General features: G+C 47.0%; 1 protein-coding gene across 1 annotated transcript in view; it reads left to right on the top strand.

Moving 5' to 3' along the window:
• The first annotated feature begins 9,498 nt into the window (after nt 1-9,498).
• SVBP (small vasohibin binding protein) overlaps nt 9,499-19,179 on the top strand; it is a 79,222-nt gene continuing 69,541 nt past the window's right edge. The window contains exon 1 of the mRNA XM_085614883.1: nt 9,499-9,767. Coding sequence (XP_085471009.1) covers nt 9,648-9,767 — 120 coding nt within the window. The 5' untranslated portion in view covers nt 9,499-9,647. The remainder of the gene's footprint in view (nt 9,768-19,179) is intronic.

Here is a 19,179-nt window from a genome sequence, read left to right as displayed (position 1 = left end):
GTAGAGGCGGATGCTTCCGACGAAGCGATAGGGGCTATCCTCTCACAAAGAGACCAACATACTGGGCAGCTACACCCGGTAGCCTATCTGCCCAAAAAAACTGAACCCGGCAGAAAAGAATTACAATGTGGCGAAGAAGGAGTTGTTATCCATCAAAAATGCATTCACGGAGTGGCGTCCGTATCTCTGGGGAACTCGGTATCCCATCACTGTGTACTCCGACCACAGAAATCTACAGTATCTTAAAACGGCTCGGCATCTGTCACAACGGCAAATGAGGTGGATGCTCTTTTTTGAGGAGTATAATTTCATTATCACCTACCGACCCGGAGCGGAGAACCGCAAGGCTGACTCCTTGTCTCGTCTGGAGACTGACAGCGAACCAATCTCCGTCACTCCAGTGCCCATCATTGATCCCGTTAAGGTGGTGTGCGTTCTCAAGGCCGATCAATACCTGGACGAGATACGAAGTTATAAGACCTCACACGAATGGGAGGAATGGGCCGAAGCGAAGCCAAACCGCACTCTGAAACAGGGGCTACCTTTTCAGGACCAATTGTTGTATCTACCGACGGAGCAGTTGAGGAAGGAAGCCTTTGCATGGTGTCATGATTCCCCGTTGGCCGGACATCCCGGTTTTAAAAAAAACGTCCAATTGTTGAGAAGGCACTTCTGGTGGGACTCGTTAGCCCAGGATGTCAAGGATGGGTTACTAGGTGCGAACGTTGTGCGAGAGGAAAAAACGAGACGACCAAGAAAAAAAGAAAGCTGATTACCATGCCAACTCCACATCTGCCGTGGCAACACATCAGTCTGGATTTCGTCACAGGTCTGCCCATGGACCTGGGGTGTTCTGCGCTTCTGGTGGTAATAGACAGCCTGACCAAAATGGGTCACTTTATTCCATGCAAGAACCTGCCCACGGCCGGACAGACCGCACAACTGGTGCTTCAAAACGTGGTTAAATTACACGGACTCCCGAAAGTTGTGGTGTCGGACAGGGGTCCCCAGTTCATAGCCAGCTTCTGGAGGAGGTGGTGTCAGGCTTTGCATGTCGAGTCAGCGGTGTCTACTAGTTTCCACCCCCAGACGGACGGGCAGACCGAGAGGCTTAACCAGACTCTGAAGAAATATCTGCGGTGCTACGCCAATGAAGCACAAGAATCATGGGTTTCCCTGCTTTGGATGGCTGAGTTGGCCTACAACAATGCCTCTCACAGTTCTACGGGGGACTCGCCGTTTACAGCTAACTACGGCTATAGAGCCCGCATCCTGCCCGTTACCATCCCAGACACCATAGCGAATCAGCCATCGGTTCACGCTCACCTAGAGGCCCTACATGCTGGACACAAGATGGTGAGGAGAAATTTGCTGCAGGCCAAGCTGACCTATAAAGGATGGGAGGATCGCCACAGAATAGATGGACCTCAGTACAAGATAGGGGACATGGTGTGGTTGTCCACAAAAAACATCCGATTCAAACTACGCAGTGTGTTTCACCCCAGATACATAGGCCCGTACCAAGTAGTGAAACAAATCAACCCGGTGGCTTATCGTTTGCGGCTACCGAGCTACCTCCGGATTCATCCCGTGTTTCACTGCGGTCTCCTGAAACCCGCAGTAGGAGCTCGGCGGAAAACACCTTCTCCGATCTCGGTTAACGGGGGTGTGGAATACGAGGTAAAGAGTATATTGGATTCCAAGTATAGGCGAGGGAAACTGTGGTTTCTGGTGTCCTGGAAAGGCTACACCTCGGAGGACGACTCATGGGAATCCTGCACCAATGTGCATGCCCCGGGGGCGGTCAGGGCTTTCTATCGCAGACACCCCGCTAAACCGGGTTCTAGGAGGCGCCGGACAGGGGGACCTACTGTCAGGAAACATAGAGCTGGCGCCTGCATGGAACCACAAGTCCCAGAAAGCCCGGTTCTACAGGAGGGAGGCGGAGCTACGTCCATAAAGTAGGGAGAACCGCGTCAGAGAGGCGTGCGTTATTTTTTGTTGTGCGAGCCCGTTACACCACGGATACAGCCTCAGTACGAAGCACACGCGGATGTGTGCCTTTCGCCCGCTCCCGATTTTCAGGGAGATTCCGAGGTTTGGCAGCCATCACTGCGCCTTGGGAGAAGACCGAGCGGACAAGCACGCCGGAACTCGACGGTGAGACGGGGACTGCCTGCAATTCCCGCCAGCAGACTCTCGCTTAGTAGCTGGTCTCTATTTCCCCGGTCAAGACAAGTAAGGTTGAAACTCCGGCATCGTTGAAGGTAAGCGCAAGTGGATACCTTCAGTGGATGCCGGAACTAGGACTCGGATCGAGCCGTTCCAAAGACAAAACAGCATCCGTCTCTCTCCCCAGCGTCTAATTGACGAAACCGTGAGGACGAGGCAGAACGCCCTTTTTCCAAATGCTCTTTCTACAAACAGATTAAGGGAAAATACGAACCTTTAGAGACCGCTCCGATATAGTGCTATGTAGAGTTTTGTAGTGGCGCTTTAGATATCTCTGCAAGTAGATTAAGGCCACTTTTGTGTATAACTTTCTTACTAGAACTCCCCCAACACGAGGGTTGCTGAAGTTAAGCAAGTCCGGGGCTGGGGGTGTGTTTGACTCATTGATGCATACACTATTTCACGCTGCATGTCTTTTCTTACGGAACTGAAGTGTTGGGTATGAGAAAATACCACTTGTTGAATCCTAGGAAGTATCAGCTGGTGATTGTTGGTGCGGCCAGTCAGAAGTAGGCTTGAGTGTAGAGTTGCATGTACTTGTGTGTATACTTTTATATGTATTTTGTGTTACAAGTTCTACTCCCCGCTGTTCCCATCCATTCCCTTCCCTTACTTGATCGCCCTAATACTCTGTGCAATTGTTGTGTGAGTTGGGGATATCAAGGAGTGGAACCCATATTGCGACGCACGAGTTCTGAGGAGTCTCCGGATCCAGGCGGGATCGTGACACAGTGGGCAGGCTGCTCAGTGGGAAGGCCCGGAAGAAATTATCCGAGGGTCAGAACTGGGTGCAGAGAGAGAGGCAGCTCAGAGAATTACAGACCAGGCGGGCTCGGCAGAGAGCAGCCTGTGAACGGGGATAGGTGTGCCTCCCTGTCAGGACGGGCTCTGGGAGGGGCAGACGCTGGGGAGGGAGAAAGGGGCAGCCACCAGAGGAGGAGAGTTGGCAGCGTGGGAGAGGAGAGAGACAGAGAGACACTGAGGCAGCCGCTCTGGCCCTGCCACTGAGCAGAGAGAAGAGGCTGCAGTTAAGGGACTTCCAGGGATGCAGATGTGGAAACATTACCAGTGCTAGGATCACCCTAAACATCCAGTATGTCATGAGACTGTAGAAGTGGGGGCATAGGCCGCACCTCCTTTCACAGACCATCTTCACTTGGCACTGACCTGCCTCCCATGACCCTCCATCCCACCCCATTCTCGCGATCTCCCCTTATCCTCTGGGGATTGGCCTCTCCCCCATTTAACGACTCTTCCCTTTTACCAGCCCTAACCAAAGAACCAACTCCAGCCCCTACCTGAAACCCGTCTCTGGTGCCAGCTACTTCCCTCGGTTTCAAAGACTGTGCTATAAACCCAGCCATAACAGGGGCCTTCCCTAGCACTAACTTCTTCAAATGTCCCACGGCAGAATTCCTCGCTTCTTGAAAGATGCTTCCCAGTCTGCCTCTCCTATCCTGCAATTCATGCAAGTTCTTGTTGGATCAGTTCTTACCAGTACAGAATGTAATCATGTTTAAAATGATTATATCTTCAGTGATGTACAGTCTTTGTGTGTCTTTCTCTAACCTGTGTTTCCCTAATTCAGGCAGGATGGGCCCCTTAATGCGCCAATGGTCCCATACCCCTTGCCTCTCTGTACACATCACTTTCACCTTAGTGCAGGGAGGCAAGAGTCCCTCGTTCCACTCTATGTCTGTCCCATTGACCCCTCTGATCCGGATGGGTGCAGGGAGAAGTGTTCCGCCTGCTCTGTGCGCGCTGCATATACCCACTTCTGGGTGCAGGGAGGTGGGCTGCCCCTTACCTCATATCTCTCAAACTTTTCTCCTTTGCGCAGGTTGTTGGTCGTCTGCTTTTACCTGTCTCTAAAGTCCTTGTATGCATCCCTTTCTAGGTCTATGGAAGTTAGCTGTGTGCTCTTTTCCTCTGTTACTTTTCCTCTCTGTGAACGTACAACAGTGGCTCCTTGATTGATTGGATGGGCTCTGTTCTCAAGTTCTCTATACTCATTCACTTTATTTACACCCCTTGCTTGTGGTATCCCATGTAGTTTCAGTTGTGACATTTAAGTAAGTGGTTGCCCCCCCATAATGGGTGAATTCTGCGTTTGGGGAATGCTGTTGGAGTCTTGTAAGTTTTCAGTTTTTTTTAATGTGAAATTACAGTGATGTCAAGAGGGACAACACACACAAATTGGAGGGTGAGTTGATGTGTGGTTTATGCTTTTAATCCTTCCAAAGTTGCTAGATTGAGAACTAATTCCCATCATGGTTGTAATGTGTATAATCAATCAATCAATCAATCACGACATTTGTAAAGCGCGCTACTCACCCGGAAGGGTCTCAAGGCGCTGGGGGGGAGGGGTACGTTACTGCTTGCACAGCCAGGTCTTGAGCTGCTTCCTGAAGGAGAGATGGTCTTGGGTTAGCCGAAGGTGGATGGGGAGGGAGTTCCAAGTCGTGGCTGCCAGGTAGGAGAAGGATCTTCCTCCGGCGGTGGCTCTGCGGATGCGTGGTACGGTGGCGAGGGCGTGGCTGGTCGATCGTAGCTGGCGGGTGGGCGTGTAGAAGGTCAAGGTATATTCTTCTGATTGTGTGCAAGTAGGCAGTTTATGCTCTTGGCTGCTTTTCCCTCCTGCAGAAGTTATCTTTTTGGCTCCAGCCACCTGTGTGCTGGAGTAGCGGACTTCAGCTCTCTTTTCTGAGTTCTCGGTCCATTATGCTTGCCTGCTTCCTCATCTGTGGACCTGTGCACTGTGCAGACTGCCCCGCTGTAAATTATTTATGCACATCGCTCCCTCTGGGACAAGTTTAGAGGGGATTCTTGCTCCTAGGCCGTGTTTCGGGGGACGCTTGCTTCTTGACCTTGTGTTTTAGCGGAGTAATAACAGTGGCAGATCAGCCTGTTTTAGAGGGCTGATGAAACTGGCTCATTGGTCTTGTTTGACTGTAGGTATGGTGGCTTGTAGGCCTGAGTTATTTGGGTGTGAATGGGGTGCTGACTAGTGGCCTGGTTTGGGAGGGAGGTTGGGTGCTGATGCTGGCTTCTGCGTCTGGTTTAGTGAGCAAAGGCTCAACTTTGTTGCAGGGTTGGAGACTCCTGGGCCTTGTCGATAGACTGGAGACTCCTGTGCATGCTCTAGAGGTGGCTGAAGACTCCTGGGTGTGCTCTAGAGGGCTCTGTCTCGTGGGACAAAATTAGGGAGGCACTGGTGCATATGCTCAGTTTAGGAGTTGAATGGCCTGGGGTGCTGTTTTCTGAGATGATAACGCATGTGCTATTTTCTGAGCCCAGTTTAAGTCGAGTGAGTGTTGGTTCTTGAGGCCAGTTTAAAGGTGGGGGTGCCGGTTCCTGGTATAAATATTATAGGAGAGGCTGCTGGTTCGTGGAGCAAATTTATCCACCATTAATTCTGCCCTTGCATAAAGCGGACTGTGATATCATCCTGCGTATATGGCGAGCAGTGTGAAAAGTACATATTTTCCCATAAAAATTGACACAGTTGTTTCTCTGTCAGCCCTTATAATTGATTTATGCAGTAGGTGGGACAAGTGGATTTTACAGGACATGTAGATCTCAGTAGCATTTTGTCCCTTGGCCAAGTAGATTATTAAAAAAATTCCACACCCCTGAACAATACCTTGCTAGTAACTATAATTATAATTTGCATGCTTATCTCTCACTGCCCCTCTTACATTTTGCTGTTAGGCACTGCATTCCACGACAACAATACCTTGCTAGTCCCTCATGCAGAGCACAAAATTCTTCCCACATAGGATCACATGTTGTTGCCTACTACCCACGCTTCAGCGCCCCACACAAGAGCACAAAGTGCTTTATAAATGCTACAGTACAATACAGTTCACCAGGGTTCTCAGGCATTTGCCCTAGGAAGTGACTTTCCCTCAACAGATACATATATCCATATTGAATTGCACCCTAGAGCCTTACTGTGCCAAAGCAACTGATGTTCATCAGGCTGCTTAATCTTAACCCAGGTTAGCACTCTTATTTTTTTTTCAAACTATATTCTGTATGGCTTTCTAGTAGAGGTGGGGAGCCTCTGAATGCTAGAGCCAGATGCCGGGCTCAGCTAAAGTTCCTCTTGGACCTTCAAGCTCAAAACAGCTAAGCTTTCATGTGGGTCCTGTCTACCACCCATGCTCTAACCTCATGCACCAAGAATTAAAGACAAACATTAGCATTTGATGTAAAATAAGAGAGAAGAGAAAGATCTAGTGACTGAATTGAACAACGAAAAATGTGAAAACCTAGCTGGGATATAAATCCTAGGTTCTGCACTAGAGCAAACTATGATCCTAGGGAAACATTTTATATCACTGTGCCCCTTTTTAGGTCGCGCCTTGCTATCGCGTAAGCGATTGCAAAGCGAGACTATAGAATACGGGTTTCAAAAGTGCTCCCAAAAAGCGGATTGCATGGCTAGCACGCGCACAATCATGCGCATCGTGCCGCCATGCAATCCGCCTTTTGGGAGCACTTCAAAAGGTCCGCTCCCCCGCCCCCAAGCCGCTCCGCCAGGCTTGTTTTTCTTTTTTTTTTAAACTTCAAGCGCGAGGCGCGCGTGCGGCCAATGCTTGTTGGATTTGGCGGTTCCGCGCTAATCTGCTACATTGCTATTTTGTTAAGTTTAACGATGTGGTTAAATTGTATCTTTTGCTTATTTCAGTAACAGCGAAGTAACTTATTTTCCCGTTTAGATTGCTATTAGAGGTTTAGTTATTACTTTTCTGTGTTTGTAATATCTTGACACGCTCGCGTAGGTCTTTAACAAGCACACGTGGAACACCGAAAGAGTGATTGAGTTTTTAATCCTGCTCAGGTGGCGTGGCACGTGGTCACACTTCAATCTCCCGCTTCTCCCTGAACATTTTACGTGGGCATCGAGAAACTGCGGACTGGTTTGTTTATCTCCAGAGATCTCTCTTGCATGTACCGCGCAAGTGTCGTTTCTTTGCAAGTATTTAGTTATTTTCTTGTTTAATAACGGCCTCTCTCGCGAGAGTGTCCGTTCACCCCTTGCAATAACTTGTCTTTTTTTTCGTTTTTTTTCAACTTTAAGCGCGAGGCGCGCGTGCGGCCAATGCTTGTCTAGTGTTCCTACAGTGATATGGCCAGGAAGTCATAAGGCATCTGAGCTGGTTTTCTTGCCCTGTTGGGCGAGCCACGGAACTAAACTGACAGCAGGCTGAATGCGTATTTGGAAATCATGCACCGTGACGTCGCACTTCCAGGCAACTACAGCCCTCTCTCCCCGCTGCTGCTTTTTCACAACTTCTCTCTCCTCCCCCCACTCGCTGCTCATCAGCACACACAAGACGCACACCTCGCACTCATTCAATGCACACCCACCCTCCATTACCAGCATCGTTCCCTGTCACCCGGGAATGTGTAGGTGGCCTTAGCTGCCCATGTGTGATGTAGGTGCAGCAGCGCGGAGAAGCGCCCGGGAGGGAGGTGACCGGGTCTCAGTGTGATCAACCAGAGCGCGGAGCTGAGCTCAGGATTGGCTGTGGCGCTGCTTTGTGCGGTGGTCGGGTCGGGCCAGTCCATTCGAGCACTTTATTCTGCCACCCGACTCTGGGCCCCTTTATGAAGAGAGTATGAAAAGGCAGTCTTACTTCTCTGAATTCACAGATACCCAGGTCTTTCAAAAATTGAAGGAGAGCACATATATACCAACGCTTTAAAAACATAAATAGGGAGAATTTATTTCTCCCATTGACTTCAAATGAACTAGAGGCAACTTCACTGCGTGCATGATCTGAGGATGGGCACGGTTGGAAGGCCGAGACACAAAACTACAAGTTCCAGAATGCAACATGGCAGGAAGTGTCACGTGAGCAATTAGGCTGCTTGGTAGCTGTGCCACTACAAATGACGGGGCATGCACACCTCTCTACTTCAATTTGGGGAGGGGATTTCACCCCCCTGTGGGTCAGTTTCCAGCCAATATGCCAAAGGCGTCCCCTACACTTAAGTTAACCCCTATGTTCATCAATGCTCTCTACTGTAAAGCGCTCTGTCACCCTGCCTCCAGGGTGTTGATGCGCTATATCTGGAAGTGCTATAAATATGCTATAACGTAACTAGTTAATGTCGCCGCATTGCAAGTCGCATAAAAGACATCTCTGTTGCCTCATTAGGGGAGATAAACCTGGGTAGAGTTCTAGTACCTTTAACGGCATGGGTCGCAGCTCAACAAAAACACAGCATGTTAGAACAAGCATTTGCAATGCAATAGGTCTCGCATTTACGCGAGTTTAAGCTATTGGCATTGTAAATGACGATGCCTTTTATTTATGTTTGAAAAACGAAAACGCAAATAAAAGGCATTGTTATTTGCAATGTGAATAGCTCAAACTCGCGTAAAAGCGAGACCTATTGCATTGTAAATGCTTGTTCTTCATTATAACATTTGAGCATAGCTTCAAATAGGTGAGTTCGGAATCTGGTCTGTACAAAAAACTCTCTTGTGTTTGATTTAATAAACTATAATATTTCTCCATGTATAATAAGAAAATAGGCCTCATATAGAGTGCGCGACAATTGGCTTGCCTCTTAGTTTAGTAAAGTCACTGTCGCCAGGGCGCAAGATTGTTTCTAAATTAAAGTTTGAAAACGATAATTTGTATTAAATGCGTTTCAATGTAGTGATCTGATACGAAACGCGTCCTTTCCCATGTTAACGCTTTGGGACGCTGTGGACGTGGCCATCCGGTACGTTTTATGTGATTTTGAAGAGTTATCATGTTTGTGGCATGATTTATATGGCAAAATATTTTCATAGCTTGGCTTGTACGGACTATTTGACTCAAACAGTTTGAGGCACACCACAGGTTCGCTGTGGCTCGTATCTCCCTGTTAATTACTGTCTCGACTCACACTTGTTATTTTATTTTGCCTCACCCACTTCTAATTTTCCAGTGCAAGCTTAGTCGGAATCTCGGAAACGATCGGAGCTGAGCGGACTAACCCTTTCCCCATCCCCGAACTAGAGTGGTTTTGTTGTCTATGTGTCTTCTGTATGTGTCTTTCTTTCCTTTCCATGACAGAGGTTTTGTCCTTTCTCTGTCTTTATACTCAAATCGAAATGGAGGAAAGATGTTTCTCACAATGCTCGGCTGACCCTGCTACTATGGTCTCCATTTTAGTCTGTTCTCCAGCTCTAAACTCGTCTTTCTTCACCACTCTGAGCAGCTCTAGACTCTTTCGCGTTCTTGTTGAGCGGCTTTACTTTGACAGCGACAAACCTTTACTGCCGCCTGCTGGCGTGAGATAGTACGTACCCAACAGGCTATATGGCCGCAGCTTTGTGACTCTAAGCCCCTTTCCCTGTCGTCGTTCCTCCGCACCCCTGTTTACACACCCATCGGGCAGGAACTTCGGGCATGGAGCCAGCCAGTGGGCGCAGGGATCGGCCCCGAGCTAAAGACCAATCTCAGAACCGGCTGGAGAAGGCAAAACAGAGGGCCGCCCAACAAGAGCTTAAGCAGCGACAGAGAGCGGAGGTGAGAGGCATAGAGCCGAGAGGTGATGGGGGAGAGACCGAGATGGTGCCAGGGTGGAAAGTAGTGAGTGGGAGGGGTGGGTGGTGGAAATGCAGTCAAATGGGGGTTAACGATAGTGCATAGAGGGGCAGCGGGGTGATAAAAGAAAAACAGAAATTAAAAGGTGGATGGAGACCAGTATGTCATTAAAAGATGGGCGGACAATGTAGCGAATCAAGAGCAATATGGAAGCAAAGTTTGGCAGACAGAAGTTACATTTATGGACTGACACAGAGGCAGTACCTAACAATTCTGTCTTTCATACGAGCTATATTTTCACTCTGCGGTCGAATTGGGCTGGGAAACCACGTTCCCACGCTTTATTAATCTGATCAACACTGTTCATAACTGTCACAGTTTATTCAGAAAATCAACCGTTGTATTTGAGCTGTGAGTTCCCGCAGATTGAAAAGGGTACATGAGCGTCCACTCTACTGTCAAGTGAGCGAAGGCAGAGGCAGCTGGAGAATAATTAAGCTGTCATCTCTCCAGGGTCCCGGATACCTGAAATAACTGTAAATGTGTGCAATTGGGTAATCGGCAAATCTAAAGGCTACTTGGGAGCCAGGACAGGCTATAATTGATAGCGTTTAACTAACCATAACTTCAAAGCACTAAATATTTTAAACAATGTTTTTGAACATTTTGCAACAGTGTATTTATACCGTGTGCTGTTAGTTTTTCAAACCTACATATAGCCACAGTGCTTTCTGTGACAAGCATGGACCTCTTAGCTCTATAATCACACATCACTATTACCTCCGTGCACCCACTAGGATTCAAATCAGTGGCCGTCCAGTCACATCCACAGACATCGGAATTAATCGCATTAACCAAACAAGCTTTCATACCTGAGAAATGCATTTCCCCAAAGATACATTTAAGTTACATTTATTTTTCATTTGAAGTGTTTACATTATATTTTATAATGCAGTTATCTGTAGGTGAAAGGCCAATACAGTAGTTCAGATTTTATTCTTTTTAGCCAGGTCTCTGACTCCCACTGTACTTTGAATCACAGTTCCCATACTTTTCTCTATGCAATATGATCGCTAATGGGAAGGTGAAGTCAGTGTTCCTGAGCCACAGTCCACAACTACATATCTATTAATATGCAATGGTGACTTCTATTAGAGTACACTTAGACACTTGAAATTCTTCTGCAAATTGTAGACTCCATTAAATGCCTCTGGACGTAATGACTGTTTGGGAGGCATCGCTTGGCTGAGGGAAGAACTGATTGATCAGGAGTAAGACGTATTGAAGTTTTTAGCTAAGTTTAGTCCAGGGTTACCACTTGGCATGGACACACATTCTGGGCAGTGAAAGTAAAAATTCAGGACAAAGGGTCATAACTGAGGAAAAAAATTCAGGATAAAAGGTACATTTTACAGACACATCTGAGGGTTATAGAAGCCAAACAGAATTATAAATCAAAATAGTCTTATGTTCTTTGGTCCGTAGAATACATAGCAGTACTGAACAAGCAATTTTGTGTAATTGGGCTTATTTAAAGATTTAAAAACTATCAAACTTGCAAAATTCCACTTCCTCAGAGGTCCTGGACCTCCGATTTGGATAACTCTGCATCACTGGCCATGCAGCATAGCAGTATTCATGATCATGCCTCAGCTAAGGCAAAATGTCCAGCTTTGCTCTTCCTTTGGACGCATAGCCATTCTAAATATCTTTGCTAAGCTTTGCAATAAAATCTTGGTTGATAGAGTGGCCATCTTTCCAAACCGGACTCGCACATTTCAGACTGGGTACATTGAAAACAATCTGATGCAAGACATCCTGTTTTATAATCGACTTTATTGAATAAGCCTATGAAAATATATATTTCAGCAGGATACCCCTAACGCTGTCATGCTTTTGCCTGCTGTTCGTCCTCATGCTCGCACTTTAAAGCGATTGTTGCATCTCCTCATTCCGCCTCAGGTAGCAAGCGAATACAGTCGGTTACCGCTACTACTGTTTCCGCTTGTTGCTGTTCTCCTTGTCAATCAATCATGATCAAGCGCGACTACTTACCCGCAAGGGTCTCAAGGCGCTGGGGTGGAGGGGAGGTGCAAGATCCTGTCCATCAAGGAGGAGGTCTATCGAAGAGCCATGTTTTTAGGTCCCTTTTGAAAATGGGGAGTGATGTTGTCTGTCTAAGGTGGAGCGGGATGGCGTTCCAGGCTCTGGCTGCGAGGAAGGAGAAGGAGTGGCCTCCCGATCTGGCCTTCCTGGTGCGGGGGACCACGGTGTGGGAGAGCTGGGCTGATCATAGGGTCCCTTGGGATGCATGGAATTTGAGTCCGTTGTTCAGGTATGCTGGTCTGGTGTTGTGGCGGGCTTTGTGTGCATGGGAGAGAATCTTGAAGGTAATTCTTGCCTCGATGGTGAGCCAGTGGAGTGTGCGCAGGTGCTGGGTGATGTGGCAGTGTCGTGGCAGGTTGAGGATTAGTCTGGCGGCGGCGTTCTGGATGTTTTGTAGCTTGTGGGTGAGGTTTTTGTTGATTCTGGCATAGAGTGCGTTGCTGTTGTCAAGTCTGCTGGTGACGGGGGCGTGAGTGATGGTCTTTCTGCGTTCGAGGGGGATCCATTTGAAGGTCTTGCGTAGGAGGCGGGGGGTGTGGAAGCAGGAGGATGCGACGGAGTTGATCTGGTGGTCCATTTTGAGTTCGGACTCCAGGATAATTCCGAGGTTGCGTGCGTGGTCTGTGGGGGTGGGTGGGCTTCCGAGGGTGGGGGGCCACCAGGTGTCGTTCCAGACGTCGGGGTGTGGGCCCATGATGAGTACTCCCGTTTTGTCCGTGTTGAGTTGTAGAAAGCTGCTCTTCATCCCCCAGTGTAGCGGTAGGTTTTGGCCATTTTGATATTGGCCTTTGGACTTGCTTGTTCCCCTCTCCCCCCACCTTGTTCTTTCCTCCCCCATTGGGACATTTTGATGACTGCCACCACTGTGTTGTTCTTCCTCGGGGAGCTGGGGTGGTTGGATGCGTGGCTGGGCCGGGTTACCAGTAGACGTGGCCAACGGGGGCTAAGTGGGCTAGGTGAATTATGCGAACCTAGCTGGCAGCAATATTGCTGTAATAATGTTTTTTTTAAAGCATCATGGTGGAGGTGGTGGCAGTGCTGGTTTATTTATTTTAAATGTGTTTTTATTGATTTTCAAGCAAAATTAAGCAGACCGCTACCATGCAAGGCAGCTTATGTATAAAACCAACCAAAAAACAAGGTGTCATTGTTCAACACGGGGATAGAAGCATTACATATCAGATCAACGTCTCCAGTGTACACCTTGAATGGTAAAAAGTTCCCATACATGACACTAATCTGCTCCAGATTGAGAATCAGCCATGGCTTGTTACTGCAGGAATTGACGCAAAGGCTCCCATATATCTTTGGGCTTGGACGACGTCGGGAGTTCCTCTGCGTACAATTCCATATTTTCTTTGCATATTTTCTTTGCAGTATATCAAGTCTTTAAGCCAGTGGTCAGCATTTGGCGCTGGTACTCCTTCCCTCTTTATAGCAGCTTGACGTTTGGCCATCAGTAGCGCAATTCGTATGAATTTTCCCAGTGCCCCTTTCACATGAGGAACATAACACAATAGGCATACCAGCGGTGTGCATTGCAGTTCCGACCCAGACATTACCCATATTTGTTGTACCACCTGCCTCCAAAATTGGGCCACCCTCTCACATTCCCAATCGAGATGCATAAAATCAGCTTCCAATTGGCCATATCGCTTACAGCCACTAGAATCTCGTAAACCATATCTGTGTAAGCGAAGGGGCGTGTGATATGTTTGACGTAAGGTTGCTGACATGTTCCCATTCCGTGAGTGTCATAGGGGCTGTCAGCCTATCAATCCATCTAGCAAGGCTCTTATCTGGCCCAGTGGTTTTCTCAGCTCTTATTGCCCTGTACAGTTTTGTGATTAACTTTCTCCTTGTGGGAGTAGTTAATAGCAACTGTAGTGATTGTAGAACAGGAGGCTCTACCGATGTAGTATAGTGTGATTTCATTGCCAGTCTCAGTCTATGGATAGGGAACTGGAAAAGTAATGTGGGGTTAGTAATATACTAGAGAGCCTCGGCGGTGAGGAAAGTGCAGCCCGGGTAAAGGTCCTGCATTGTAGTTATGCCTGCCTTTTTGAGTAGTCGCATGGGGCCCTCTTCCTGCGTCACCGATATAGCAGCGTGATGCGTCCGGGGCATTGCTGGGGCATATATATGTAATTTATTGGCGAGCTGGCCTACGGATTGCCACGCTGCAATTGTGGTATCTAGTGTGTTTATTTCTGTTTTTGGGATGCCTCGTCGTGCGTGAGTAAAAAGACTACATGGGGGGGGTCGGATAGGCATCGCCCTCTCCAACTGCCACATGTGAGGTGTAGTCATGGGGATGTAACCAAAAATATGCATACTGTGCTTGCGCACTGAGGTAATATATGTATGGATCCGGCGTACCAAATCCCTCTTTATCATAGTTAAGTGTAAGGGTAGTCCACTTCACCCAAGCCTGCGTGCCTCCCCAGATCAACCTGAGCAGAGATGTTCGCAGCGTATTAAAAAAATGTTTTGTTAGTGTTATCTGGACATTAGAGAATAAATATAGGAAACGCGGCAACACCACCCTTTTTACAATTGCAATGCGGTCCGCTAGGGACAATGGCAATGTTATCCATTTGTCAATTTGCTGGTCCAGTGTGACACATGCCCTCCCATAGTTCTCCCGTATAACGACGTCAGGGTCTTGATGAATCCAAACCCCCAGATATTTGACCGGGTCTGTTGTCCAAACCAGTGGGTATTCCATAGTTGGAGGGGGAGTGTTCGCCGTCAGAGGCATGATAACTGACTTGTCCCAGTTAATATTGAGGCCCGATATCAGTCCGAATCTGATGTATTTTAGTAACACCTGTGCCAAATAACAAGTAGGTTCTCTGATGAAGAGCACCATGTCTTCGGCATACAGGGAGATACCGACCGGTCTATGATTAAAATTTAGAGCTGTTTCCCTGTGCCTTTGGCGTATTACACATGCCAAGGGCTCAAGTGCAATAGCAAACAGCAACGATGATAAGGGGCATCCTTGACGAGTGCCGCGTTTGATAGAGAAAGGCTCGGACGTTAGACCTCCCACCCGGACCCGCGCAGAGGGGTCCGCGTACAGTATTCTCACCCAGGCCAAGAAAATTGGTGAAAACCTGATTCGCTGTAGGATGCGGAACATATAGCTCCACTCAATGGAATTCAACGCTCTAGCAGCGTCAAGCATCACAGCCGCCGCATGTAGCTGTGGGTTGAGGACATGCAGCATTGAGAAAATGGTCCTCAGATTATGAGATGTGGATCGTTCCGGGATAAAGCCAGATTGGTCCGGCAGGACCAAACAGGGCATCAATGGCTGGAGCTTAGTGGCCAGAATTTTTGCTAGTATTTTAGCATCAATGTTGATCAGCGAGAGAGGCCGATATGAGTCTCATGCGTCAGGAGGTTTGTCCTTTTTCAGCAGGGTGATAATTAAAGCCTGATGGAGAGACGGAGGTAGAAACACGGTTTCATGCGCCTCAGCATATACCTCTAGTAGGCATGGTGTGATGAGGTCTGTGTATTCTTTGTAAATTCTATGGTAAGACCATCTGGCCCAGGCGCCTTTGCGTTTGGTAGGGCACAAATCGCTGCTTTTAAGTCTGCCTTATGCCTTTGTGGAGAAATGTGGCTCAATGGTTAGAGCGGCAGACCCTGATGCAGAGATCTGGCCCGGGACCAGGGTTCCGTTCCCGCCTCAGCGGGTCTTGGGCTCAATTTCCTCGGACCTGATATTTCTCGCCTCGGTGCCTACTCTAATCATGGGTCCCACTCTGCAACTCTGGGCAATAGCTTGCTTAATCTCCACAACGGCCCCAACAGCGGTGGGGATGCCTGGCTTCACCTTGGGGGTGCCCAGGAGTGGACATTTCACAGGGAAAGCCAGGAAGGGTTCAACAGCGGTATGAGTACAAGCGCCAGGACGCCCCGTCGCTGGGGCATCAGTGCGCTATACAAGTACAAAATTTCATTTTTTTTCATTTTCTTATCTATCGGTTGATTTAGATAATCCAGATGGCCATCAGCTAACCACGCACAGGCAATGTCCTCCAAATATTCTCCCACCGCATAGTCTTGCCCTGTCCCCTGTGAGGTATACATTTTAGCATAGTATCCGCAAAATTGTTCTACTATATCCAAAGGATTGTAATATTCCACACCCTTAGGATCAGTTATTTTATCCATGTGATGATGATCTACGCACGTTTTGATTTTCTCAGCTAGATTGCGGCCCAGTCTCCCACCCTCTCCATATTTCCTGGCGACATGTTGGCGTGAGATGTAATGAGTTTCCGATTCTGCTAGAGTGACATATTCCAGGACTAGCTCATGTATTCGTGCCAGTGTATCAGGGGATGGGCGATCAGTGTAGTCCCTCTCTAACTCCTGTAGGGTGGCCTCTACCTTAGTGAGTTTAGCTCTAAGGTCTTTTAGGATGCCGGCTGTAGTGCTGATGCAGACCCCCCCCCCCGAATCGTTACTTTAAATGCCTCCCATAATGTTGCAGCACTGTCCACCATGCCTTTGTTGACATTAAAGTAGTGTTCTATTGCTTTGCGAATAGTGTCGTTGTAAGTGGGATCCAATAGGGCCGACGATCGAAATCGCCATGTGAATGGCCGGTGAATCATAGTTGGAATGTTAAGAACCAGTTGCACCGGGTTTTGATCGGAGAGTGTGCGTGGAAGTGTAGTGACACCAGTTATCCATTCAGTCGCATCCTCACTCAGAAACCAGTAATCTAACCTAGACCAGCTGTTATGTGCAGGTGTGGCGTGCGTTCCTTCTCTCGCTGTGCCATTGCGAAGCCTCCAGATATCCTTTATCCACCCCCCTCCCACTACAACCTCCCAATTAGGTCGAGAATGCAAACCTCCCACCCTCCCTATTCTTAGCCCGAACCCAATTTTAAAATTCTAACAAATGGGGGATCTCCTGTTGGGTGGGGGGGGGGAGGAACGACGGCAAACACCTAACATGTGGCAGGGTGGCCAGGCTACTATAGCATGAAACCCACCCCGGCTCTTCAAAAGTTAAAGAGTGAGTGTACCAACAGTTTAACAGCGACATAAATATAGTATACCATCTAGATATTTCCCTTATCACACACATGCAGTAAGTCCTTGGCCTCGCATTGACTACAACAATCCAATGTGTGCACAGAGGTAGTGTATGTGGATAAGTGACATCAGAGTGTAACATGGCAGATAATAATCAGTCATTATCGCTTAGATTTGGCGATCTTGTGGAGCCTTTGCAGGTCACCTAAGAAGCCTTGCAAAGGCAAATATGCTTCGTGAATTTCAAGGCCGACTTGTGATCTGTAAAAAAAAAAAAAAAAATGTGCCTGCCCGTCATGCGTAATTTTCAGTTTGGCAGGGAATAGAAGAAAACTGTAGAAGCCTTTTTACTGGTACAAATTCCCTGCGAGCAGCTTGCACAGCTGGGTTGTAGTCCGGAAAGAAGGACCGGTTGTTACCCAGATGGGTGATGGGGCTCTTAGCCCTTGCCTCTCTAAGGATAGCGTTGAGGAGGCGTGCGATGAACAGGCGCGGCGGTGCGCGCGGCACCGGTCGGGGACCAAGCGAGCGGTGCGCCCTCTCAATGATCATGACCGGGGAAAGTACTGAACCAAATATCTCACGCAAGAGAGTATCAATGAAGGGCTCCATTTTCGAGATAGCTGTCGACTCCGGAAGGCCAAGAATTCTTAAGTCGTTTCGTCGGGAACGCGCTTCCAAGCCTTAATTTTTCACCTTGATTACCTCCAGCACCAATTCAATGATCCGTTGGTTCTCTTTTCTCGCTGTGAGATGGAGATCTCGTCCTTACAGGGTGATCAGATTCCTCCTAATAATTGCTTTGTTTCTAAAGAAAACTTGTTTTGAATCTGACAACAACCCCTTTTGTGCCATCATCTGTCTGTGTTCAAAGGTACTTGAATTCTCTGAATGACAGAGCTAAGAGTTTGAATCACTCTGCAGATTATCAGTCTAAGCCTTTTATTATCATTTTCAGATTTTTTTTCCCTTTGAGTATGATATTGTTTTGAATAGACAAAATAATCTTAAATTGTTTTATAACATTTATGATCTTTTACTCCTCTCCTCTAGTGATATAGATTGGGTTAAAGTTTCTTCAAGGTGCATAAATGGTCAGGTTCATCATTAATCTACTGCTTTCTTTTTATCAAATACAGTGGTAGAACAAATCTCACAATTTAGGGAAACATTTTAAAAAATGGGAATTGACTTAGCGGTACACAATCCTTCATACACAGCAAAAGATATAGTCAAAAGACCTGTGGCTCTTTATGTATTACATCTACATATCAAATTGAAGGCCCAAAATGTAATGTTTTCTCAACTACATAGCCATAGAGAAGTTTATGAAAAGTCCCTGACTTTGTCTCGTAGAAACATAGGAGCTGATGCCCCCTGGTTTTGGCTCCCTAAGTTTCTGAATCCTACCTGATGTTAAGATTAACATTTGGTCACTATGTTATTGGAATATTGTTGGCCTAAAAAAATCTGTGTGCATTTCCTAATTTTGCTTCTTTGTTTGACTCCTGTATGGTGGTATGTTTGCAGGAAACGTGGTCTTGTAAAGAGTTTGAAATAAAAAACTTTATTGAAGGAAACGCAGGGACTGAAAATACCTAAAGGGGGCATTTGTACTTTATTGAAATCAACTATGGGATGGCATTTACTAGACTGATTTTCTCTTTGAATTTTGCAATTATGGCTTACTGTTCTGTTTTACATAGTCAAGATTGTTTAGTGGAATATCTTATTTGTAATGTGTACTTTTCACCATCTTGTGATTTTAAGAATGATTTGTTACTTATTCTCTGCTGTTCTCAAAAGCAGAGAATTTGTTTTCCAAAGCCACTTTACTAATTGTAGTGGACTTTAATACCAAAATCTCCTTTTCGTTACCGGAAGCATCATTTTTCCAATTTTGATTCACTTTGGGACTTTGCTGATCCAGTACTCCCTAATAAAAGGAGTAACAAGATGGCTCTTTTACTACTTGATTGGGCGCTGGAATTAATTGTAGTATTAATTAATGGTAGGTTTAACAACCACCCTGTAGATAATTTTTCATGAGAGCGTGAAGCCCTCGGGTCCCTCTTAAGTTATGCTTTCATCCATTATTTAGACTCTAAATCATTATTTAGTATCACATTAGGTTCTAATTTTTGGAGCAGCCATCTCTAGTTATTGATTGGTCTCAGGTTATCAAATTACCTTTTAAATGTTGGTTCTGATGGTGACAGGACCTT

This window comes from Triturus cristatus, chromosome 1_2 (assembly GCF_964204655.1).
Source record: "Triturus cristatus chromosome 1_2, aTriCri1.1, whole genome shotgun sequence".
Lineage (NCBI taxonomy): Eukaryota > Metazoa > Chordata > Amphibia > Caudata > Salamandridae > Triturus > Triturus cristatus.
This window is presented reverse-complemented; position numbering and strand designations above follow the sequence as displayed.